Source organism: Lepidochelys kempii, chromosome 1 (assembly GCF_965140285.1).
Source record: "Lepidochelys kempii isolate rLepKem1 chromosome 1, rLepKem1.hap1, whole genome shotgun sequence".
Classification (NCBI taxonomy): Eukaryota; Metazoa; Chordata; order Testudines; family Cheloniidae; genus Lepidochelys; species Lepidochelys kempii.
Window position 1 is genome coordinate 98,644,114 of NC_136380.1, and position 21,864 is coordinate 98,665,977.

Below are 21,864 nucleotides of genomic sequence, written 5' to 3' on the forward strand. Positions count from 1 at the left end.
CCATGACATACATACAGCCTAATCCTAAACCTCTGCAGTTTTGGGATGCTATTTTGGAGCGGCAGAGAGGCCACCTGCAATTTTATTAGGAAACAAAACTGAACATAAAAGAGGTTACAGGACAAGTGCAATCAAATGCATCTATGCTTCTTTTTTAAAGGATGACTTACTTATTCACATCACTATTGCTCCCGGTTTGCTGCGCATAGTTGTTTAACTTGCATCTTGAAAGAGCAAGGATGGCCTGCTGGAAGTTGTCTCCCATCACAACATAAAGTAATAGGTTACCGCACGTGTTTAGTGCAGCTCAGGGTCTGAGGCAAAGTAAGCAGCGTGGATTTGGTTTTCAATGTGGCAGCTAACTGGTTGAAGTCGTAATTCTATCCGAACGCCCCTAAAGACATGAAAGGGTAGGAAGCACACATAAAAAATCACCAAGAGGAGAATGGCAAGTCTGTGAGCCTTCTACTTGTAACAAGCAGGAGTATGAGGCCCTCTAGTCAAAGTGTAGATAATGACAGTGTAACACAGAGTCACAACCACTAGTGTCAGGTAGAAGGCTAACCCAGACAGAAGCCAGTTATACCACTTAATAGTGTCCAGGTTTTCAGAACTAGTGAGGTCCAGGCAAATGGATTTGTTTTGGTTCTCCCTTGAGGTGATTAAAAAATTGCCAGGATTGACAGCCACCAGGGAAATCACCCAACCTGCAGCACAAGCTACCACTGCCCATCTCCTTTTCTGAATAGAGAAGAACTTTACTGGATGGACAATCACGAAGTAGCAAAAGATGCTGAAGCAAGTGAGGAAGAGGATGCTGCTATATAAGTTGAAGTGGAAGCCAAAACGGATAAACTAACACATGAAGTCTCCGAAGACCCAGTGGTCTCCATTGGCATAGTAATGTATCAGGAAAGGAAGGCTTGTTAAGTACAGTAGGTCTGTGAAGGACAAGTTCAACATAATGATGGTGCTGTTCTTCCAGGACTTATCTTGAACCTGTATACAGAAATTGCAATAATATTCCCTGGGAAGCCCACCAGAAAGATTATGCTGTACATAGGAGGGAGATAGAAATTCTTCAGAAGGACATCTACATCGGTACAGTTTGTGAAAGCAACTGCATGGCTTTGCAACGAAGTTAAGTTGGCTAAGCCTTCAGTTGTATTCATGGCCATTTTCTTACTGCTTTAGCAAATGGTAAAGAAAAGAAAAATGGTTAGTTTTCACTAATAAGTTAATGCAGCACGTTAACCATATCACTATATAAGGGACTTTCACAGTTCGAAACACAAGAGTCTGTTAAAATACTTGTAATAAAGGCTGCTTTGGGTCTGAAACAGCATCAAGTCCTTCAGTATAACTGCCCAATTTAATAGTAGTAACTTTTTTGAATAAGAAAAGGACTTGTTGCTTTGGTGGAAGCTGATCTGATGGAGTGACCTTTGTTTTCTTAAGTTACAATTTATGGTATTTTTAAACTGATCAGCTCAGCATTATCAAGTAAGTCTCAGAGATAGATGTACTGCACATGAATGACAAAGCTGCTACACTTACAACTGAAGGCAGTTTCAGTGTTTTAGGGCATGAAACATTACCCTCAATAATGTCAAGAAATCTTCTTGTGCTTTTATTGTTGCATTCAGCAGGGGCCAGCCGGAGAAGAAAAGCAACCTAGAAGTGCTATGTCTGTGAAAAACATTCATCGTTTATTTTTATGCAAAAAGAAAAGGAGGACTTGTGGCACCTAGAGACTAACAAATTTATTTGAGCATAAGCTTTCGTGAGCTACGGCTCACTTCATTGGATGCATTCAGTGGAAAATGACTATTATTTGCTATGCAGATGTTTGGCCCTGTCAAGATTTCAATAATGGTGTTTGACATAAAAATTGTATATTCTCTTCTGAAACATTGGAATAATTCCCCATTCCCTTTGAAAAGCAGCCTCCTCATCACTACTCCCAGTTTAAGAAAATGAGACTACTGTGTCCAGTTGAAAGTACAAGGGGAATTTAGGTAGGAAGAAGAAAATTGCTCACGTTAGAATTTGATCAATACCCCGGTGCAAACACATCCTTTCTCCTGAAAAGCATGATGGATTTTTTAATCACCACAAGTGATCCAAGCCCTGATTCAGTTCTTTCCAGAAAGATGCCGCTTCCAATAGCACAGAGTCCTATAACAATCAGTGGGGAACTCGTTCTGTACTAATTCAAGAGGAAGAATGGTGCTTCTTGAATCACCAATACAATTCCCTGTAACATCAAGGATTGGTGGAGGGGTTAGGTTTCATATCCCAAGTATTGACCAAGAACAACCTCCACTGAGTTGTGAGATCTGACAAAATCACAGCCCGTGTTCAAGATTTTAATTACAACTTGTGAAAAATATTTTATTGGAATATTTTAAAAATGTTAAAATAATGGATTACCAATTGAGATGCAGGAGAGCTTGTCAAATATTTGCCAGTGTTTTAAAAACTTCGTAGTTTGAAACAGTATAAAAGAGGGTTTAGCTAAATGTCTTTAGGCCAGTGGTTCTCAGCATTTTCTATATGGGAACCTCCCTCCCATCTAGAATTCTGAGAAGGGCAGGATAGCTGTGATCCTCTGACATCTGTTCACAACCTCCCTGGAAGGTTCCTATCCTTAGACTGAGAACCCCTGCTTCAGGTTAAATAAGGAAATGGCTTACAAGACAGCACTTAAATGATGGAGAAGTGAGGGAAATATGGCTAAAAGAAGCAGGCGGTGGGTAAAAGGATTATAATATCCTTTCCAAATAAGTTTAAATCTATCACTGTGATTTAGGTGTTAACCAGGTAAATGACAAAGGGTCTAGTCCTGCAACAGGAGGTCTTAATGGATTACCTCTTATAGGCAATACTCAGCACCATACAGGTCCTGGCCCTTAGAATGTACAGCCATAAAAATGTGAAGGGTACTGATGTTATTAGAAGACTCTTTCAGCTGCCAGCCTGTCCCTGCTGCCAACGTGCCAAAGACAAAAAGCTATACAGAGGGCACAACAGACCCCTAACACCACTGAGGAGTGTGACACTCGAAAGCTGCAGTCCCTGCTGACTAAAAGATTGGATCACTTGCTTTTCACAAATGCCATTCCTTTTATTATTTACATAGTATCTCACATAGCAGGCCTTGCCACTGTTCTGAGTGTAAGTAAGAATCCCCTAGGGTGTGCCAGCTTGCAGGCAAATCAATCAGCAAGCAATTTATTGCTGATGAGCATAAGGGATGTTTAGAGGTGTCCAGTACAAATGTGTGTGATATATTGGCCTAAATCCAGTTCTGAATGTCTGTCACATTATTAGCTGTAATACAACCTGTTACTGGAGCAACAAAAAAGAGGAGACAGACAGGCTCTGCTGCTTGGCTCTATTATTTTGTTTTCTGAATTATACAAATAATTTGTCCCAAACTTAAATCTAATTAGACAATAGTTCCTATTGGAGCCAATTCTACCAGGGTCAGGGAAGGAGTGAAAAGACTTAATGACACCAGAAAATCATCAATGTGCATCCGTAATGAAGGACAGGCAGATTGACGACCCTGAAGGGAAGGCTGGCACCCCTAAAGACAATTGATTAAATCAAAACCAGCACAGGATGACCCTCTCAAAGGTGTTTTGAAATGTTAACACCAATCAAGGAGTAACTGGTCAGAAACTGACACAGCAAAATCCATAGTCTTCAACAGAGAAAAAAGACTATAAGAACAGGGTGGTTGGCCATGAGACTTTGGGTTCGTCTTGCCACATTCCAGGAGCATCGGATCACAACCGACAGAGCCCTGTTCCCCTCTGCGACCAATCTGGCTGGCCACTAGATTGATCCAGACTCTGGACTGGTAACTATAAACATCGACTGGTGGGACTGTGTGTGTATGTGTGTGTGAGATTGAAAAGCATCTGCTAACTGTTGTATTTACAGTAAACGTGACATTTTGCCTTATCTCTCTTCTAAGATCCTATTGGTATTATTTTATTAGTGTAACATATATATGGTATTTGTAACTGTTCACCAAGTTCATGCAAACAAACTTCAGCCCATGGATTGTTCATGAACTGTTCTTGTGCCAGTGTTGCCATTTACTGAGCTCCCCCTCATGGTCATGGGTCGCTTTGCAGGCACCCTGCTCTTGTTAGCTCCCTCTTGCAGGTCCCTTAAGAACTCCACAAAGTCTTTCATGTGACTAACAGCACCCCCAGTCCGGGCTGGTTTAGGAACAGAAATCATTCAAACAAGTCTGAGAGTCCCAGAATGAAGTCGACAACGCAAAAACCTTATATTCAGTCCTGGTTCTTCTGCTGCACCCAGAGCTATTCCTCTTCCCGGTCTGCTCCACTCAAAGTCCTAGCTCTTTCTGGCTTGAGCTCAGCTCTCTGGACTTGCTTCCTTCTCCTGTCAGCCTATCCCCAGCCCTTTTGGCCTCGGGCCTGTCCTGTTTTGGCAGGCAACTCCCAGGTCCTATCTGACTGAAGCCTCAGGTTTCTGGCTCTGGCTTCTAAACCCCATGGTATCAGGGTTTTCCTGGCTGGAGACTATCTTAATTCCTGCATGTTCCTGAGCTTCCCCTTTCATTTCAGACACCTGCTGCCTCTTAAAGAAAATTAACTGTTCCAACCCAGGTGTGTCTCTTTAGCAATCAGGGTTGGCAAGCTCCAGGCCCTGCTGCCCTTAAGGGTCAAGCTACCCTGTTACAGCTCTTTGACTATCAGCTCTTCATGGTTTGTTATTGGTCACTTAAGTCACATGGAACTTGAAACTTTCAGGGTTCATGAATATTTTCATGAACTGGTGGTCATAAAAGTACTTTGGAACAACAAATAGCAGGAGCTGACAAATAACACCCAGGCAAAGTTGCCATGCTTATTTGTGAAAATATTCACAAATCTCTTTGTATTATTTAACCCACGACTGCATAGTAGTGATGTAATAATCCACATAATAGACATGGGATGTTCTCAGCTTTTGCAATGTTCCATAGTGCAGTCATTGACCATGCAAGATTAGATACATTCTATGCTAACGTCAACCTGGACCTACTCAGGCATCCTAAATAGCTCAGGAACTTTCTGCATTTTATTTGTAAACTCCCATGGCCATTTCACTAGTATTTTCTCCATTTACCTCTCCATTTTCAATGTGGCCGCAGTTTCAGTTCATAGAGATTCACAGATTTTAAGACCAGAGGGGACCTTTAGATTATCTAGTTTTGACATATCACAGGTCACAGAATTTCACCCAGTTATCTCTGCACTGACCCCCAGTAATTTGTGTTTGACTAATACATGTCTTCCAGAAAGGCATCCAGTCTTGGTTTGAAGACATCAAGTGATGGAGAATCTAGCACTGTTCTTGTTTGCTTGTTCCAATGGTTACTCACCTGCACGTTTAAAAAATTGTGCCTTATTTATCTTTTGAATTTGTCTGGCGTTGGTTTCCAGCCATTGGTTCTTGTTTTGTCTTTGTCCACTAGGTTGAAAAGCCCTTTAATAGCTGATGTTTTCTTCCCGTGAAGGTACTTATATGCTGTAACCAAGTCACCTCTCAGTCTTCTTTTTGATAAACTTTACAGGTTAAATCTCTCACTGGAAGCATTTTTCCAGCCTTTGAATCAGGTTTGTGGGTCTCCTCTGCCAGAAAAATGGAGGAGTGGGGAGTGGGAGGGAAGTACAGAACATAAGATGGATAGAGGTGATTGGTTTGGGGCAAGGCCAGGGTAACTGCAGAGTCCTCTGATTGGCCATCTGGAGAACGCCCCTCTTGTGAAGTCCCCCTGTAAGCTATGGTTACAGTTAAAGATGTCCTTACTGCAGAAAACCCTTTTGCAGGCAGCTGCAGGGAAGTAGATCCCTGTGGGTAAAAGCAACTTACGTGGCACAAGAGGGTGTACGTCTTCTGTATGCCAACTTTGCTGAATTTGGCCCCTGTGTTATCTGTATCAGAATATTTTCTTCCAGGGGTTGGCAGACAAAGTTGGTTAGTTTACTGTTGTTCCACCTCTGGAGACTTAAGTTTCAATCTGGTCTTAAGTTAAAAGTGAAAATGAATTTTTGTTCATCCTAGCAACATTGCACATACTGGCAGAATAGACATTTTCTGCTCAACTGAGATCCATGGCTGGAATAAAATGGGTGACAGTCCAGGAATGGAGTTCATGAGAGGATTCTGCACAGTGCCTACCTGTGCCATGTCTTATTCCAGACATGTTACTAGTCCCTCATTTCCATTACCTTTAATTCACTGCAAGATTTAACAATAAAACAATACTGCTATCTTTTCCTTGACTGATCTTTTTGTTGCTGCTTATTTCATTTCTGCTGGCTTCTGATAGATTCCCTTTGTAAGTCTTCCCCCTTTCCTAGTCTACTCTTTTGAATAGTTGTATCATATATAAAACTGTCTACGATTGTGCACCTGCTGACTGTTCCAGACAGATGTGCCATTTATGTGCAATCAAAATGTGTACCAAACTGTGAACTCCTTCCTTACACCCACAGCAATTTTAACAAAAATAGGGAGTTTTTTTAAGCTTTGCGGTTATTGTTGAGAAATGCTGAGAAAATCCCCACCTGCTGCAACAACCATTTCTGAAATTTCTTTAGACTTAACTTCTTTGGCGTCACTTTCCTTCAAACAAACTTTGTAAAATCTGGAGTCCTGAGAGCATACCTGTTTTGCAAGCTGACTGCCCGCTGCACCTGGACCCTATTTGTGTAACTCACACTGACACCAGCTTAATCTGTATGCTGTGTAAAGCTCTTAAAGACATTACCTCTATTGCTCTAGGTAAGTGGTGTTTGACCTTGAAGAGGAGAACAGAAGCATGCTGCCAATATATTCATAAGGCATTTCCACTGCCCTTAGCCCATGCTAAAGTCTGTGGCCCAGCGATGCCTGTACTGCCAGAGAGGAGGGGGTAGGTATTAGGGGAATCTCATCATTTGTGTACCATCTAAACAAAAGCGTTTCTGTAACCATAACAAGAAGGGAAGCCAAACTACTTGTCAAACAAACGTGATTTAACTGCATGTGTTAGGAATGTTTGTATTTTGTTCTCAGAAGGGATAATTCGTATTGCAACGAGTATAGCACTGTGCTCAGCTTGTGTAAGTTGAAGAGGGAGTTTAGGTGAAGACCATGTGTGGGAGAAGTCTGAAGGGTGGAGCCCTATGAAAATGTTTTGAGAAGATCTGACAGGCCTAAATTTTCATTTTGCATGCCTCAGTTTTGGGGCTCACAGCTTAAGGCTCCTAGGTGTCTCCAGTGGGGCGTTCAAAATTAGTGGACACTTTTGAATATTGCGGCGTTAGTGACTTGCACAAGATCACAAAGGAAGGCTGTGGCACATGCAGGCATTAATCCCAGATCTCTTGAGCCCTATTCCAGTGTGTTAGCCACAAAACTATCCTTTCTCCCTCAAGCCACAATTCTTTAGGGCTCTTTCTGTGGTTCTCACAGTCTGTGGGTCTGTTTGAGAGGTGTAGGGATTATTTCCTCTACGTTGTGGGAAGGGAAAAGAAGGCATTTGGATCCAACCTACTTTCAAGCTGAGAAAGAGAAAGGGAAATATTCTCTCCCTCACAGGCATCAGGGGTGTTGGGGGTGGGGATGAAGAGAGAAGAAATGTCTCTACTCTTCTAGCAGACTGAAGTCCCAGGCTAAGCAGGTAGACAGAAGGAGAGAAGAAATATTGCACTGAATGGAGTCAAACGTACCATAAAATCAGTGTGTTGCCACATCAACAAGAACCAGTAATGAGTTGTGATGCCCCCTTGTTATCACATAACATACGGAAGCAGTGCTCAGATGCAAACATTGTCATGCAGCGCTGCGCTGCGGTGACCCGATCTTTGACAAAGTGGCTCTACTACTTTTCAGTGACTGATTCTCACTGTTATGTGTTGTCTTCAACTCGTTGCTAAAGCCCTTGTTACCGTGAATTAACAAAAGAATTCAGTCATCATATTTTGTCTCTTGGGAATTAAATGTTGTCATTATAATGTCTCCCTTGGCAAAGTTTAATTGTTTTTCTCCTTGAAAAGTTGCTTCTCTCTTTAATAACTTCGTCACGCTATCTGGAGTGACTCACGACCGTGAGTGCCCACCTCAGGACAGGCTGTGAAAAGTAGGGCAGATCCCCCAAACTGGTGGTATATTCTATAATTAGATTTCACCAACTCTTCAAATATAACAAATATGAGCTCCTGGATCACTGTAGTAGTCTGACCATGGAGTCAGAGACTGTCCCTTTGGGCTCTCTAGTCTATCTTACCATCCAGCCAAGCTGGACTTAGTGATAAGTGGTCACTTACACCCCCCCAAAAAAGGAAAAAAAAGTCACAAAATATTCAGGTTTCTCCCAGTCTCAAGAGACCAGTCACTTACCCCAGATCAATTGGTACCCTAGATCTTACACCAAATACAACACCTGTAGCCAGTACGGTGATAAACAAACTAAAAGTTTATTAACTAGGAAAAAGCAATGAGAGTTATGTACAGGTTAAAGCAAGCAGACATATACACACAAATGAGTTACCATCTATGGATCCTAAAGGTCACAGAGATGTAGTAGTGTGTCAGTTCAAACTGTCTTTCAGGGTGGACCCAGGTTGACCCTGGGTATCTCTGCTTTCATTTAGTGTCTCTGGCCCTGGGAGAGTTCAAACAGCAAAGAGAAGAAAAATTTTCTTGTGACCCTGTTTTATCTTTTACATTTGACCTTCCGTTCCATGACACAAGCTTCCTTACATGTTGCATTTCCAAGGTGTGATAGGGCCATTCATCAATCCTTTGTATTGTGATATTCCTTCATGGCCCATTCACTCTTGGTAGGCCTTCTGAATGGACATAAGGGGTGGGGGATGGAAATAATTCCTGTGCCTGGGTTCACAAGTTCAGAACAAACATTTTCAAAGTTATAAAGCAAAATTTGCTTATTTCCTTATGTCGTGGATTACAGACGTTACAAGTTAAATTAATGCATGCAGCAACTTACAAGCATTTCATAGTCTAAACACTAAATACATTCTTATAAAACTCAGACCCATTTTTAACAAAACTAATACACAGTTGAGCAAGTTTGGTTTTTAGCTTTGAGTTTGTCAGTTTTTAGCTAATGTCTATGGCCTTGGCCAGAGCTGGCACTTGGCTTACCAGAGTCACAAACCTGCTCTGATTTTTCTTGCCCAGAATTAGCTGAACTTTTGCATGTATTTTGCATGTAGAACGATGCCTACTTGGTCCATGCTGCCATTTGCTGACATATTAGTATTGCACTATTTTCTCTTTAATCTGTTTCTTGGTGTATCAGTGCTTATCTTGGAGGGATGCTGACCGAAATGGTTCACTTGATCCCATCTAAATAAAGCTTTCAATGAGACTAACTTTCCTGTCTTTGCCAGGGGAGATATTGACTGAGGTGGAGATTTTCAAAGGCATAAGGGCAGGTAGGCACCTAGTTGGCATTGGAGGTCAGTGGTAGTTGGGCTCTTAACTTCACATTATGCCTTTGAAAATCCCCCCCTGTAACTTCATTGACTGCATGTGTCCTACCTATCTTAATTGTTTCTCTCTCTCTCTCTCTCTCGTTACAACATGAAGTTTCTACACTTAGGGCATGTCTACACTACAGACGTAAGACAACCTATGTCCACACTACCCTTCTTCTGTTGGCGGTGTGCATCTTCACCAGGAGCGCTTCCATTGACTGAAGAGGATTGGGGCGGGGGGGCTGAGAGCCAGGGCTCTCCGCTCTGTGCAGCTGCTCTCTGGGCTTCTCGTCGCCCCACTTGGAGCAGGGACCTGCTGCCTGGGCTTCTCACCTCCCAGCAGGGGGCAGGCACCTGGGCTTCTCAGCTCCCTGAATGGGGAGCTGGACAGGCGCAGCCTGGCTGGGAGCAGGGAGCCAAGGGCAACTGCAGAGAGCCAGGCTCTAGCTGCCCGGCTTTTTTGTCAATTTCACGGATCCAGTATGGAGTCGTCAAATTGACAAGACTGCCAAGAGCCAATATAAGTAGCTCAGTGTCTACACAGGCACTGTGTTGATCTAATTACACTGACATAAGCGCTACGCCTCTCGTGGAGGTGGCATTATTATGTTGGTGTGGTAGGGCACTTACAATGGCGGGACAAGGCTTTAGTATGTACGCTGACATAATTAGGTCAAAGTAACCTGTCTTACGTTGACTTAACTGTGTAGTATAGACCAGGCCTTAGAATCATAGAGATGTAGGGTGATAAGGGACCTTGAGAAGTCACCTAGTCCAGCCCCTGCACTGAAGCAAGACCAAGTAAACATAGACCATCCCTGACAGGTGTTTGTCCAACTTATTCTTAATAATCTCTGATGTCGGAGATTTCACAGTCTTCCTTGGTATTCTATTCCAGTACTTAACTATCATTAGAAACATTTTCCTAATATCTAGCGTTGCTGGAGATTAAACTGCTAACTTCTTGTTCTACCTTCAGTGGACCTGGACAACAATTGATCACCGTACTCTTTATAACAGCCCTTAACATATTTGAAGACTCTTATCAGATCATTTTAAGATTGTTATCAGGTTTCCCCCTCAGCCTTCTTCTCTCAAGACTAAATATGCCCATTTGTTTTTAACTTTTCCTCATAACTCAGGTTTTTTAAACCTTTTATCATTTTTGTTGCTTTCCTCTGGAAAAAAAAAGCAATTTGTCCACATCTTTCCTAAACTGTGGTGCCCAATATTGGACACGGTATTCTTGCTGAAGTCTCAGCAGTGCCAAGTAGAGTGCGGCAATTACCTCTCATGTCTTACATCTGACACTCCTGTTAATGCATCCTAGAACGACATTGGCCTTTCACAAATGCATCACATTGTTGGCTTATGTTCAATTTGTGATCCACTATAACCCCCCAGATCCTTTTTTGAAGTGCTGCCTAGCCAGTTAGTCCCCATTTTGGGTTTGTATATTTGATTTTTTTTCCTTCCTAAGTGTGATACATTGCACTTGTCTTTATTAAATTCATCTTGTTGATTTCAGACCAGTTCTCCAATTTGTCAAGGTCATTTTTAATTCTAATCCTCTCCTCCAAAGTTCTAGCAACTACTCTCAGCTTGAAGCCATCTGCAAATTTAATAAGCATACTTTCCACTCCATTATCCATGTCATGAATTAAAATATTTAGAGCCCTGCACTTTTTGGAAATGCAAAATAAAAACAACAAACAATGATTAAAATGACAAAACAAAAATGTGTACCGCAGCAGCAGCTTGTGTGGCTCCTGTCTTGCAGGGCTGGGCGCAGATCCCCACCCTGGGCATTGTGACATAGAGTACAGGGTTGCAGCACCGCTCAGGTATGACCTAGCCACCCCTCTGTCATGATGATAGATGGGAGTCCTAGCTAAATGTATGTGTGTTCCCTGCAGGTCAGGAACAGCTGCTGAGGAAAGAGTGCAGGGTGGGCTTGCTTTGCCAACCCTCTTCCCCCGAGGTAGGGCCAAATCCCCAGGCCTGACCCTCTCCAGGGACAGGACCTGACCCTCTGTGAGCAGGGCCATCCTGGAGGGGTGGGGGGTCTGGGGCGGAAGTGATATCGTTTCTGGGACTTGCACTGGGGGTGGGTAGGGGATGCTGGGGAAGGCAGTGCTTCACCAAACAGCCAGGCATGGCCCCGCCCACACTCCATCCCCCCCCCCAGGGCCCCACTTCAGCGTTGTTTCTGGGCTCCAGGGGGCTGGGGCCATGCTGCCCACCTTTCTGGGACTGGGGAGGCTGCACACTTTCCCTCCCAGTGGCAGGCGCACTCTCCCTTGGGTGGAAGGGGTGGGGATGGAGATAGCTTCCCCAAGCCAGCAGTTCACCTGTTGCCCATGTGGTGCCAGCCAATCGTGGCGGCCCATGGGGCCCCCCAAAGTGTGGGACCCAGAGCAGTTGTCCTGATTCACCATCCACTAGGGATGGCTCTGTCTGTGAGGGTGGGAAAATGGATAAAACAAATTAACAAAAAATTCAACAAATAAAATTAATTATTTTTAAAAATGGGACTCCCATTGCTATGTTTGGCCTTCTGCAGTCCTCTAGGACCTCACTCACTCTTCATGAGTTCTCAGAGATACTTGCCAAAGGTTCAAATATTGTTTCAGCTGGTACCCTAGGGTGAGTTTCATCACGCTCTGCCAATTTGAATACATGTAATTTATCCAAATATTCTTTAACCTGTTATTTCCCTATTTTGGCTTGTGTTCCTTTCCCCTTGTTGTTAATATTAATTGTATGGAGTAGCTGTTCACAATTTACTTATTTAGTGAAGACTGGTGCAAAATAGATATTAAAATCCTCAGACTTGTTTGCCATCTATTATTAGCTCTCCTTCCTTGCTAAGTAGTGGGCCTACACTTTCTTTTGTATTTCTCTTGCTCCTAATGTGTTTATAGAACCTCTTCTTATCACATACATCCCTTGCTAGATGTAAGTCTGTAGTGAGTCTCTCGTTGCCTGAACATCAGCATGTGTCCAGGTGTGGTGTTACAGGTTTTTGGTTTTTTTCAATTTAGTGGCCCCTTTAACTTTTTGGTTCCACAGCGATCTGGCATTTTCCATGGCCTAGCTCTCCAGCTGAGTCATTACTCAGTCCATTTGCATGCTGGGGTAAACAGAAAAATCCAAAAATAATAACCTCACAATTTAATGGCCTTCAGGACCTTTTCCTCACATCTATCTGGAAGTTGTCATTCTTGACCTCTTCTACTCTTCTAACACCTGTGTACTCCCTCTTGGTCTGGGGGAGAAGTTGGGGAAACCTCCACCAGTAATTGGTGCATTTGGTAGATCTTATTTGAAACACTAGACACTTCAGATTCAGCAAGACCTTATTGTCGTGACAAGCTGTGCAACTGTTGCCAAAGAGTAAGGCTACGCAGCTTTTAGTGACATGGCTGTGTCGCTACAGCTGTGCCACTAAAAGGCGCACAGTGTAGCTGCTGTTTGTCGATGCTCCTGCCAACAAAAAATGTCCACCCCAATGAGCACTGTTCACACCAACTTTTGTCTTTCGGGGGAAGAAGGGGGGTTAACACCTCTGAAAGACAAATATTTTGTCTTTCAGTTGCCAGTGTAGACATAGAGACAACCCCAGTGTGTATCTGTCAAGGTAAGCTACAAGCCACTCGTGATGAGGCTACATACTATCTTTGGGGGTTGATTCCCTGTATCCATTAATTTAGATGTTCATGCCTCTCATTTGATTTTCTGTTTTAATTTTGACCTTGAAGATCTTGACCTGTCCTTAGTGGTGTTTAGAGAAAACGCCTCTCTTCCTCTGTTTCTACTACACACCTACTAGTATTTTTCTTATCTTTCTTGGTGCACATTCTTTCAAGGGTGTGTATCGCTTATGTAGCTCTTTCTGTGACTCATCTCTGCTTTTAAAGTAGTTTTGTATTTTCCCACCCCTTTTCCTTTTCTTGAACCTCTGATATAACTTGTTTAGATTTCCAGTTCTCTGTGGGGAAAAATTTTGCCCCTCCTCCTCAGCCACACTCAGTCAGAGGTGTGGTTCTCCTGTGCAAGGGTAAGGAAACAGATCTAGATAGACCATACAGGAGTCAGGGTACATGCCACCTTGCACTGTATGGCGTCCTGCTCCAGGGAGGCTCTGGTCAGTGTGTACAGGGGATAGATGGAGGTGGGGCAGTGATGAGCTGTGAAATGGGCAGAGAAGAACCATAGGAACAAGTGGCATGTAACTCTCCAGTCCTTCACTTCATGGTTCTTGTAAGGGGCATTGAGGGTGATTTTTAGCCAATAAGTTTTCATGGAACAGCTCTGCACCAACACCCTTGTGTGGGGACCAGGAGAATAATTCCTGGATAGTGCATATATGCCTAGAACATAGCCCAGTTACTCAGGCTAGGCACTGGCATTAGCATTTGATCCTTAGACATTCAGGAACTTCACTTCAGCAGGAAAGTGCCATTTCTTTACTTAAAGACTTTTTGGAATGGTTGGAATTCCTATTCTCTGTGCATCTCACAGGAGGAATCTTTCTGTTCTTCTCTTAATCTTAACTTTCAGGACTTGGTGTTCTTCCTAGCACATGCCAGCTGAAGGCACAAAAAATAAGAAATATTAATTCACAACCAACCTTAATTATCCCTCTTTCTGAGCCCTGGTCTACACTAGGACTTTAGGTCGAATTTAGCAGTGTTAAATCGATGTAAACCTGCACCTGTCCACACAATGAAGCCCTTTATTTCGACTTAAAGGGCTCTTAAAATCGATTTCCTTACTCCACCCCGACAAGTGGATTAGCGCTTAAATCGGCCTTGCCAGGTCGAATTTGGGGTACTGTGGACACAATTAGACGGTATTGGCCTCCGGGAGCTATCCCAGAGTGCTCCATTGTGACCACTCTGGACAGCACTCTCAACTCAGATGCACTGGCCAGGTAGACAGGAAAAGAACCGTGAACTTTTGAATCTCATTTCCTGTTTGGCCAGCATGGCAAGCTGCAGGTGACCATGCAGAGCTCATCAGCAGAAGTGACCATGCAGAGCTCATCAGCAGAGGTGACCATGATGGAGTCCCAGAATCGCAAAAGAGCTCCAGCATGGACTGAATGGGAGGTACGGGATCTGATTGCTGTATGGGGAGAGGAATCCGTGCTATCAGAACTCCGTTCCAGTTTTCGACATGCCAAAACCTTTGTCAAAATCTCCCAGGGCATGAAGGACAGAGGCCATAACAGGGACCCGAAGCAGTGCCACGTGAAACTTAAGGAGCTGAGGCAAGCCTACCAGAAAACCAGAGAGGCGAACAGCCGCTCCGGGTCAGAGCCCCAAACATGCCACTTCTATGATGAGCCGCATGCCATTTTAGGGGGTTCAGCCACCACTACCCCAGCCGTGTTGTTTGACTCCTTCAATGGAGATGGAGGCAACATGGAAGCAGGTTTTGGGGACGAAGAAGATGATGATGATGATGATGAGGTTGTAGATAGCTCACAGCAAGCAAGCGGAGAAACCGGTTTTCCTGACAGCCAGGAACTGTTTCTCACGCTGGACCTGGAGCCAGTACCCCTCGAACCCACGCAAGGCTGCCTCCTGGACCCGGCAGGCAGAGAAGGGACCTCTGGTGAGTGTACCTTTTAAAATACTATACAAAGCAAGCATGTGAAAGGATTACTTTGCCCTGGCATTCGCGGCTCTCCTGGATGTACTCCCAAAGCCTTTGCAAAAGGTTTCTGGGGAGGGCAGCCTTATTGCATCCTCCATGGTAGGACACTTTACCACTCCAGGCCAGTAACATGTACTCGGGAATCATTGTACAACAAAGCATTGCAGTGTATGTTTGCTGGCGTTCAAACAACATCCGTTCTTTATCTCTCTGTGTTATCCTCAGGAGAGTGAGAGATCATTCATGGTCACCTGGTTGAAATAGGGTGCTTTTCTTCAGGGGACACTCAGAGGTGCCCGTTCCTGCTGGGCTGTTTGCCTGTGGCTGAACAGAAATGTTCCCCGCTGTTAGCCACGGGGAGGGGAGAGGGTTGAGGGGGTAGCCACGTGGTGGGGGGAGGCAAAATGCGACCTTGTAACGAAAGCACATGTGCTATGTATGTAATGTTAACAGCAAGGTTTACCCTGAAAGAGTGTAGCCACTGTTTTATAAAATGTGTCTTTTTAAATACCGCTGTCCCTTTTTTTTTCTCCACCAGCTGCATGTGTTTCAATGATCACAGGATCTTCTCCTTCCCAGAGGCTAGTGAAGATTAGAAAGAAAAAAAAACGCACTCGTGATGAAATGTTCTCTGAGCTCATGCTGTCCTCCCACACTGACAGAGCACAGACGAATGTGTGGAGGCAAATAATGTCAGAGTGCAGGAAAGCACAAAATGACCGGGAGGAGAGGTGGCGGGCTGAAGAGAGTAAGTGGCGGGCTGAAGAGAGGGCTGAAGCTCAAATGTGGCAGCAGCGTGATGAGAGGAGGCAGGATTCAATGCTGAGGCTGCTGGAGGATCAAACCAGTATGCTCCAGTGTATGGTTGAGCTGAAGCAAAGGCAGCTGGAGCACAGACTGCCACGGCTGCCCCTCTGTAACCAACCGCCCTCCTCCCCAAGTTCCATAGCCTCCACACCCAAACACCCAAGAACGCAGTGTGGGGGCCTCCGGCCAACCAGCCACTCCACCACAGAGGATTGCCCAAAAATCAGAAGGCATTCAATAAATTTTAAAGTTGTAAACTTTTAAAGTGCTGTGTGGCATTTTCCTTCCCTCCTCTACCACCTCTCCTGGGCTACCTTCGTAGTCATCCCCATATTTGTGTGATGAATGAATAAAGAATGCATGAATGTGAAGCAACAATGACTTTATTGCCTCTGCAAGCGGTGATCGAAGGGAGGAGGGGAGGGTGGTTAGCTTACAGTGAAGTAGAGTGAACCAAGGGGCGGGGGGTTTCATCAAGGAGAAACAAAGAGAACTTTCACACCATAGCCTGGCCAGTCATGAAACTGGTTTTCAAAGCTTCTCTGATGCATACCGGACCCTCCTGTGCTCTTCTAACCGCCCTGGTGTCTGGCTGCGCGTAACCAGCAGCCAGGCGATTTGCCTCAACCTCCCACCCCGCCATAAACGTCTCCCCCTTACTCTCACAGATATTGTGGAGCACACAGCAAGCAGTAATAACAGTGGGAATATTGGTTTCGCTGAGGTCTAAGCGAGTCAGTAAACTGCACCAGCGCACCTTTAAACGTCCAAATGCACATTCTACCACCATTCTGCACTTGCTCAGCCTGTAGTTGAACAGCTCCTGACTACTGTCCAGGCTGCCTGTGTACGGCTTCATGAGCCATGGCATTAAGGGGTAGGCTGGGTCCCCAAAGACTATAGGCATTTCAACATCCCCAACAGTTATTTTCTGGTCTAGGAATAAAGTCCCTTCCTGCAGCTTTTGAAACAGACCAGAGTTCCTGAAGATGCGAGCGTCATGTACCTTTCCTGGTCATCCCACGTTGATGTTGGTGAATCGTCCCTTGTGATCCACCAGAGCTTGCAGCACTATTGAAAAGTACCCCTTGCGGTTTATGTACTCGCCGGCTTGCTGCTCCAGTGCCAAGATAGGGATATGGGTTCCGTCTATGGCCCCACCACAGTTAGGGAATCCCATTGCAGCAAAGCCATCCACTATGACCTGCACATTTCCCAGGGTCACTACCCTTGATATCAGCAGATCTTTAATTGTGTGGGCTACTTGCATCACAGCAGCCCCCACAGTAGATTTGCCCACTCCAAATTGATTCCCAACTGACCGGTAGCTGTCTGGCGTTGCAAGCTTCCACAAGACTATCGCCACTCGCTTCTCAACTGTGAGGGCTGCTCTCATCTTGGTATTCATGCGCTTCAGGGCAGGGGAAAGCAAGTCACAAAGTTCCATGAAAGTGCCCTTACGCATGCGAAAGTTTCGCAGCCACTGGGAATCATCCCAGACCTGCAACACTATGCGGTCCCACCAGTCTGTGCTTGTTTCCCGAGCCCAGAATCGGCGTTCCACAGCATGAACCTGCCCCATTAGCACCATGATGCATGCATTGGCAGGGCCCATGCTTTCAGAGAAATCTGTGTCCATGTCCTGATCACTCACGTGACCGCACTGACATCGCCTCCTCGCCTGGTATCGCTCTGCCAGGTTCTGGTGCTGCATATACTGCTGGATAATGTGTGTGGTGTTTAATGTGCTCCTAATTGCCAAAGTGAGCTGAGCGGCCTCCATGCTTGCCTTGGTATGGCGTCCGCACAGAAAAAAGGCGCAGAACGATTGTCTGCCGTTGCTCTGACGGAGGGAGGGGCGACTGACGACACGGCTTACAGGGTTGGCTTACAGGGAATTAAAATCAACAAAGGGGCTGGCTTTACATCAATGAGTATTTCAGGCAGGACTTCACGGAGGGTTCCAATAAGAAATGGTGCACCTAAGTTATTGTTCTTATTGGAACAAGCAGATTGGTCTGGCCTCTGATTGATACATGGCTAGATTTACCTCGCTGCACCTTCTCTGTGAGTGACTGCAGTGTGACCTAGAGGAATGAGTCCCCTAGACAGGGGAGGGGGGGAAGCAAATGAGTACAAAACAAATCTGGTCTATTTCTTGTGCTGATCCACTCCATCTACCTTTTACATCTTTGGCTGGCAGCAGATGGTGCAGAAGGACTGCAAACCATCCACATCTCATGGCTGCTCGGCAGAAGACGGTGCAGTAGGACTGCTAGCAATCCGTATCGCCTGCCCGCTCACCAAAAGATGGTTCAATAGGACTGACTGCAGGACTAAAGAGAATGACCTGGTCAAGTCACTCCAAATTTAGTCCCTGTGCACATGTCTGCCCAGGCGCTCCTGGCCAATGTGGCCAGGAGCACCTCGGACATGATGATGACAGCTACCAGTCGTACTGTACCGTCTGCTGACACAAGGCAATGGGTTGATGCTGCTGTGTAGCAATGCAGTACCACGTCTGCCAGCACCCAAGAGACATACGGTGACGGTTACCTGAGCGGGCTCCATGCTTGCCGTGGTATGGCGTCTGCACAGGTAACTCAGGAAAAAAGGCGCAAAACGATTGTCTGCCCTTGCTTTCACGGAGGGAGGGAGGGAACGGGGGCCTGACGATATGTACGCAGAACCACCCGCGACAATGTTTTAGCCCCATCAGGCATTGGGATCTCAACCCAGAATTCCAATGGGCAGGGGAGACTGCGGGAACTGTGGGATAGCTACCCACAGTGCAACACTCCGGAAGTCGACTCTAGCCTCGGTACTGTGGAAGCTCTCTGCCGGGGATTCAAAACCACACAGTCATTTCCTTAGACTCCTTAAAATTTATAAGGACTATGATTTAACTAATTTGATTATTTAATTACAATTCAATTCTGAGTCTAACTTGTTTGATTTGTTTCTGATTGTATTGTTGTGTTGCTTTGGTCTTGGTTTAGTTTAGCTTTTGTGATATGTTTTCTTGATTTTATTTTTTTTTATCTAAGTGTTTTAATACATTTATTAAAAGATATGGAGTCACATTTCTTTCAATAAGCAATATGGGTCCAGAACCTTTTGGGAACGTGGGTAAGATACCTGCTAGTCAACCTAAAAGCCTGACCAGCTAGCACTAGCCTTTGGTTCTCTCAAGGGCTCTTGGCTAGGGCTCCCCTATGGCCTGGTGATCCCTGGGTGCTGGAGCAGCCCCTTGGGACCAGAAACTGCCTTCAGACTGCCTTAATTTACATGAGTTTCTGGCCAGGCACTAGGAAAGCCCCAGGATCAAACTGTGGAAAGGTAGTTTTAAAACACCTTTGCATGTCCCCCTCCTGAATTGCCCCAAGTGTTCCTCAGCCACAGCTCAGGATCTGGTCTGTTATATTCCATTGTTCTTGGTAATTCAAGAAGTCTGAGAAACTAAGAATTCTTAATGATCAGCTGTCTTGTCTCTCTTTCTATTTTTGGCCAATAAATAAATTAAATGTTAGTAGTAAGGAAGAAAAATTAAATCAATTAAATATTAATTTAATACCCAGCCAACAGCTTTGCACTGCCCACTGAAAAGGATGTTAGATCACTTGTCACTAAACTTGAAACCTGTATACTTGACTTCATGAACTCTGAAAGTCAGGTTTCAGAGAAGCAGCCGTGTTAGTCTGTATTCGGAAAAAGAAAAGAAGTACTTGTGGCACCTTAGAGACTAACCAATTTATCTGAGCATAAGCTTTCGTGAGCTACAGCTCACTTCATCGGATGCAGTGAGCTGTAGCTCACGAAAGCTTATGCTAAGATAAATTGGTTAGTCTCTAAGGTGCCACAAGTACTCCTTTTCTTTCTGAAAGTCAGGGTGCCCTCAATTGGACATTTGCACTTTTAAGTGTAAGCCATGAACAGAACAGTAGATGTCACTGTTGGTCAGCACATAAATACCTGTTTCTGATTCATTGTCCAATAGACCTTTCTTATTTGGAAATGAGAGTTGCAATGCTTCCTGTCTGTGACTCAGGATGCTCCCTCTTTGTGGCTTGGCTCACTTGTCAGGTTTCCCATTTCTGGGATATCAGATTGTCACCAGACAATCTGTCTGGGGCACTCTTCCTCTCTTTATAATCCTCTCCCAGCTCCTCCCCCAGGTGGGTATCGTCTGCAACTAGGGTTTATCAGTTAAGCCTCACTCTGCCCCAGGTGAGGCCTATAAGGTTAATTGGCCCCTTCTGAGCCAAATTAACCGCTTCAGAGCTGCTGTGGGATGAATTCCCCATCACAATGCTACTGAACGAGAAGAATGAGGGGGGATTTGATAGCTGCTTTCAACTACCTGAAAGGGGGTTCCAAAGAGGATGGCTCTAGACTGTTCTCAATGGTAGCAGATGACAGAACGAGGAGTAATGGTCTCAAGTTGCAGTGGGGGAGGTTTAGATTGGATATTAGGAAAAACTTCCCCATCACAATGCTACTGAACGAGAAGAATGAGAGGGATTTGATAGCTGCTTTCAACTACCTGAAAGGGGGTTCCAAAGAGGATGGCTCTAGACTGTTCTCAATGGTAGCAGATGACAGAACGAGGAGTAATGGTCTCAAGTTGCAGTGGGGGAGGTTTAGATTGGATATTAGGAAAAACTTTTTCACTAAGAGGGTGGTGAAACACTGGAATGCATTACCTAGGGAGGTGGTTGAATCTCCTTCCTTAGAGGTTTTTAATCAGGCTTGACAAAGCCCTGGCTGGGATGATTTAACTGGGAATTGGTCCTGCTTCGAGCAGGGGGTTGGACTAGATGACCTTCTGGGGTCCCTTCCAACCCTGATATTCTATGATTCTATGAACAAAAAAGTTTCTCTTTGGGTAAAATTCACCCTGTGCAGAAGACGATAGGATTTAAGAAGTGTGTAAGTTTTGTGCTGGTCCTCTGCACAAGGGTGAATTTCACCATTCCTGAGGATTTTTTTTAATATACAGTCTTTGAGTTTTATGTTAAGAGGGCACAGAGTAAGCTATTCACTTACATAGCAAGACCCATCTTCTTAGAAGCTTATATATTTTGACACAGGATCCAGAAAAGATTAAAAATATAGTGTATTAGGTCTATATGCATTGGGTAGGATTGGGGAGGATAGTCCTCTGTATTTGTGTGAAGATACAGGGACCTGAGCAGTCAAATATTCCACTTACACTATCCATCACAGTATCCAGTTTACAAGAGAAGTACTGAGTGGGGACAGCCTTGAACAGATTTGGGAGAGCTTCACATTGGATTGTGAATATAGCTAAATCCAAGTTTCTTCCACTTTTTAAATTACCCTTTCCAGAGTCCTCTCGGGTAACTTGACGAAAGGCTAGATTATAGCTGGGCCCACACAGGTACAAAAATAGGTGAGAAGTTACAATAAGTCCATCTGAGCACCTTTGCTAGGCGAGGCCACACATGATTCTTGTGTTCTTGGCAAGTAAAAACTGGGAATATCTAGCACAGACAGAGATGCTAGATGCTCCCAAAAGGACAGGGGGTCAAATTTTAATCTGTCCACCGTGGACCTGAGTTTCTGAGCACTCACAACTTCTGTTGACATCATCTGGAGTTATGCGTGCTGAACACTTTTTGAAATTTAGGCCAAAAGTGTCTAGAATAGTGACCAATTAAAGAGTTTGTGCGAGTGGAATAGTTGTGCCTGCTGAAATTCCTGCTCTATGATATGTTTACCTCAGAACAGTCTAACGCTTCAGGAAAAGTTTGGATCACTGGAAACTTTATTTCACTGTTCGTGACAAAAGTACTAATGAGAAAAGACACCAGCTTTCCGTAATATCAGTTTCTATAAAGGGCTGGAGATGTAAAAT

At 44.5% G+C, this 21,864-nt stretch overlaps 1 protein-coding gene across 1 annotated transcript; it reads right to left on the reverse strand.

The window, feature by feature from the left end:
• Nucleotides 1-465: 465 nt before the first annotated feature.
• On the reverse strand, nucleotides 466-1,178 carry LOC140917171 (2-oxoglutarate receptor 1-like). Its single transcript, XM_073359815.1, is given in 2 exon segments — nucleotides 466-989; nucleotides 992-1,178. Coding segments are annotated over 2 exon segments (711 nt in total).
• Between the last annotated feature and the right edge of the window lie 20,686 nt (nucleotides 1,179-21,864).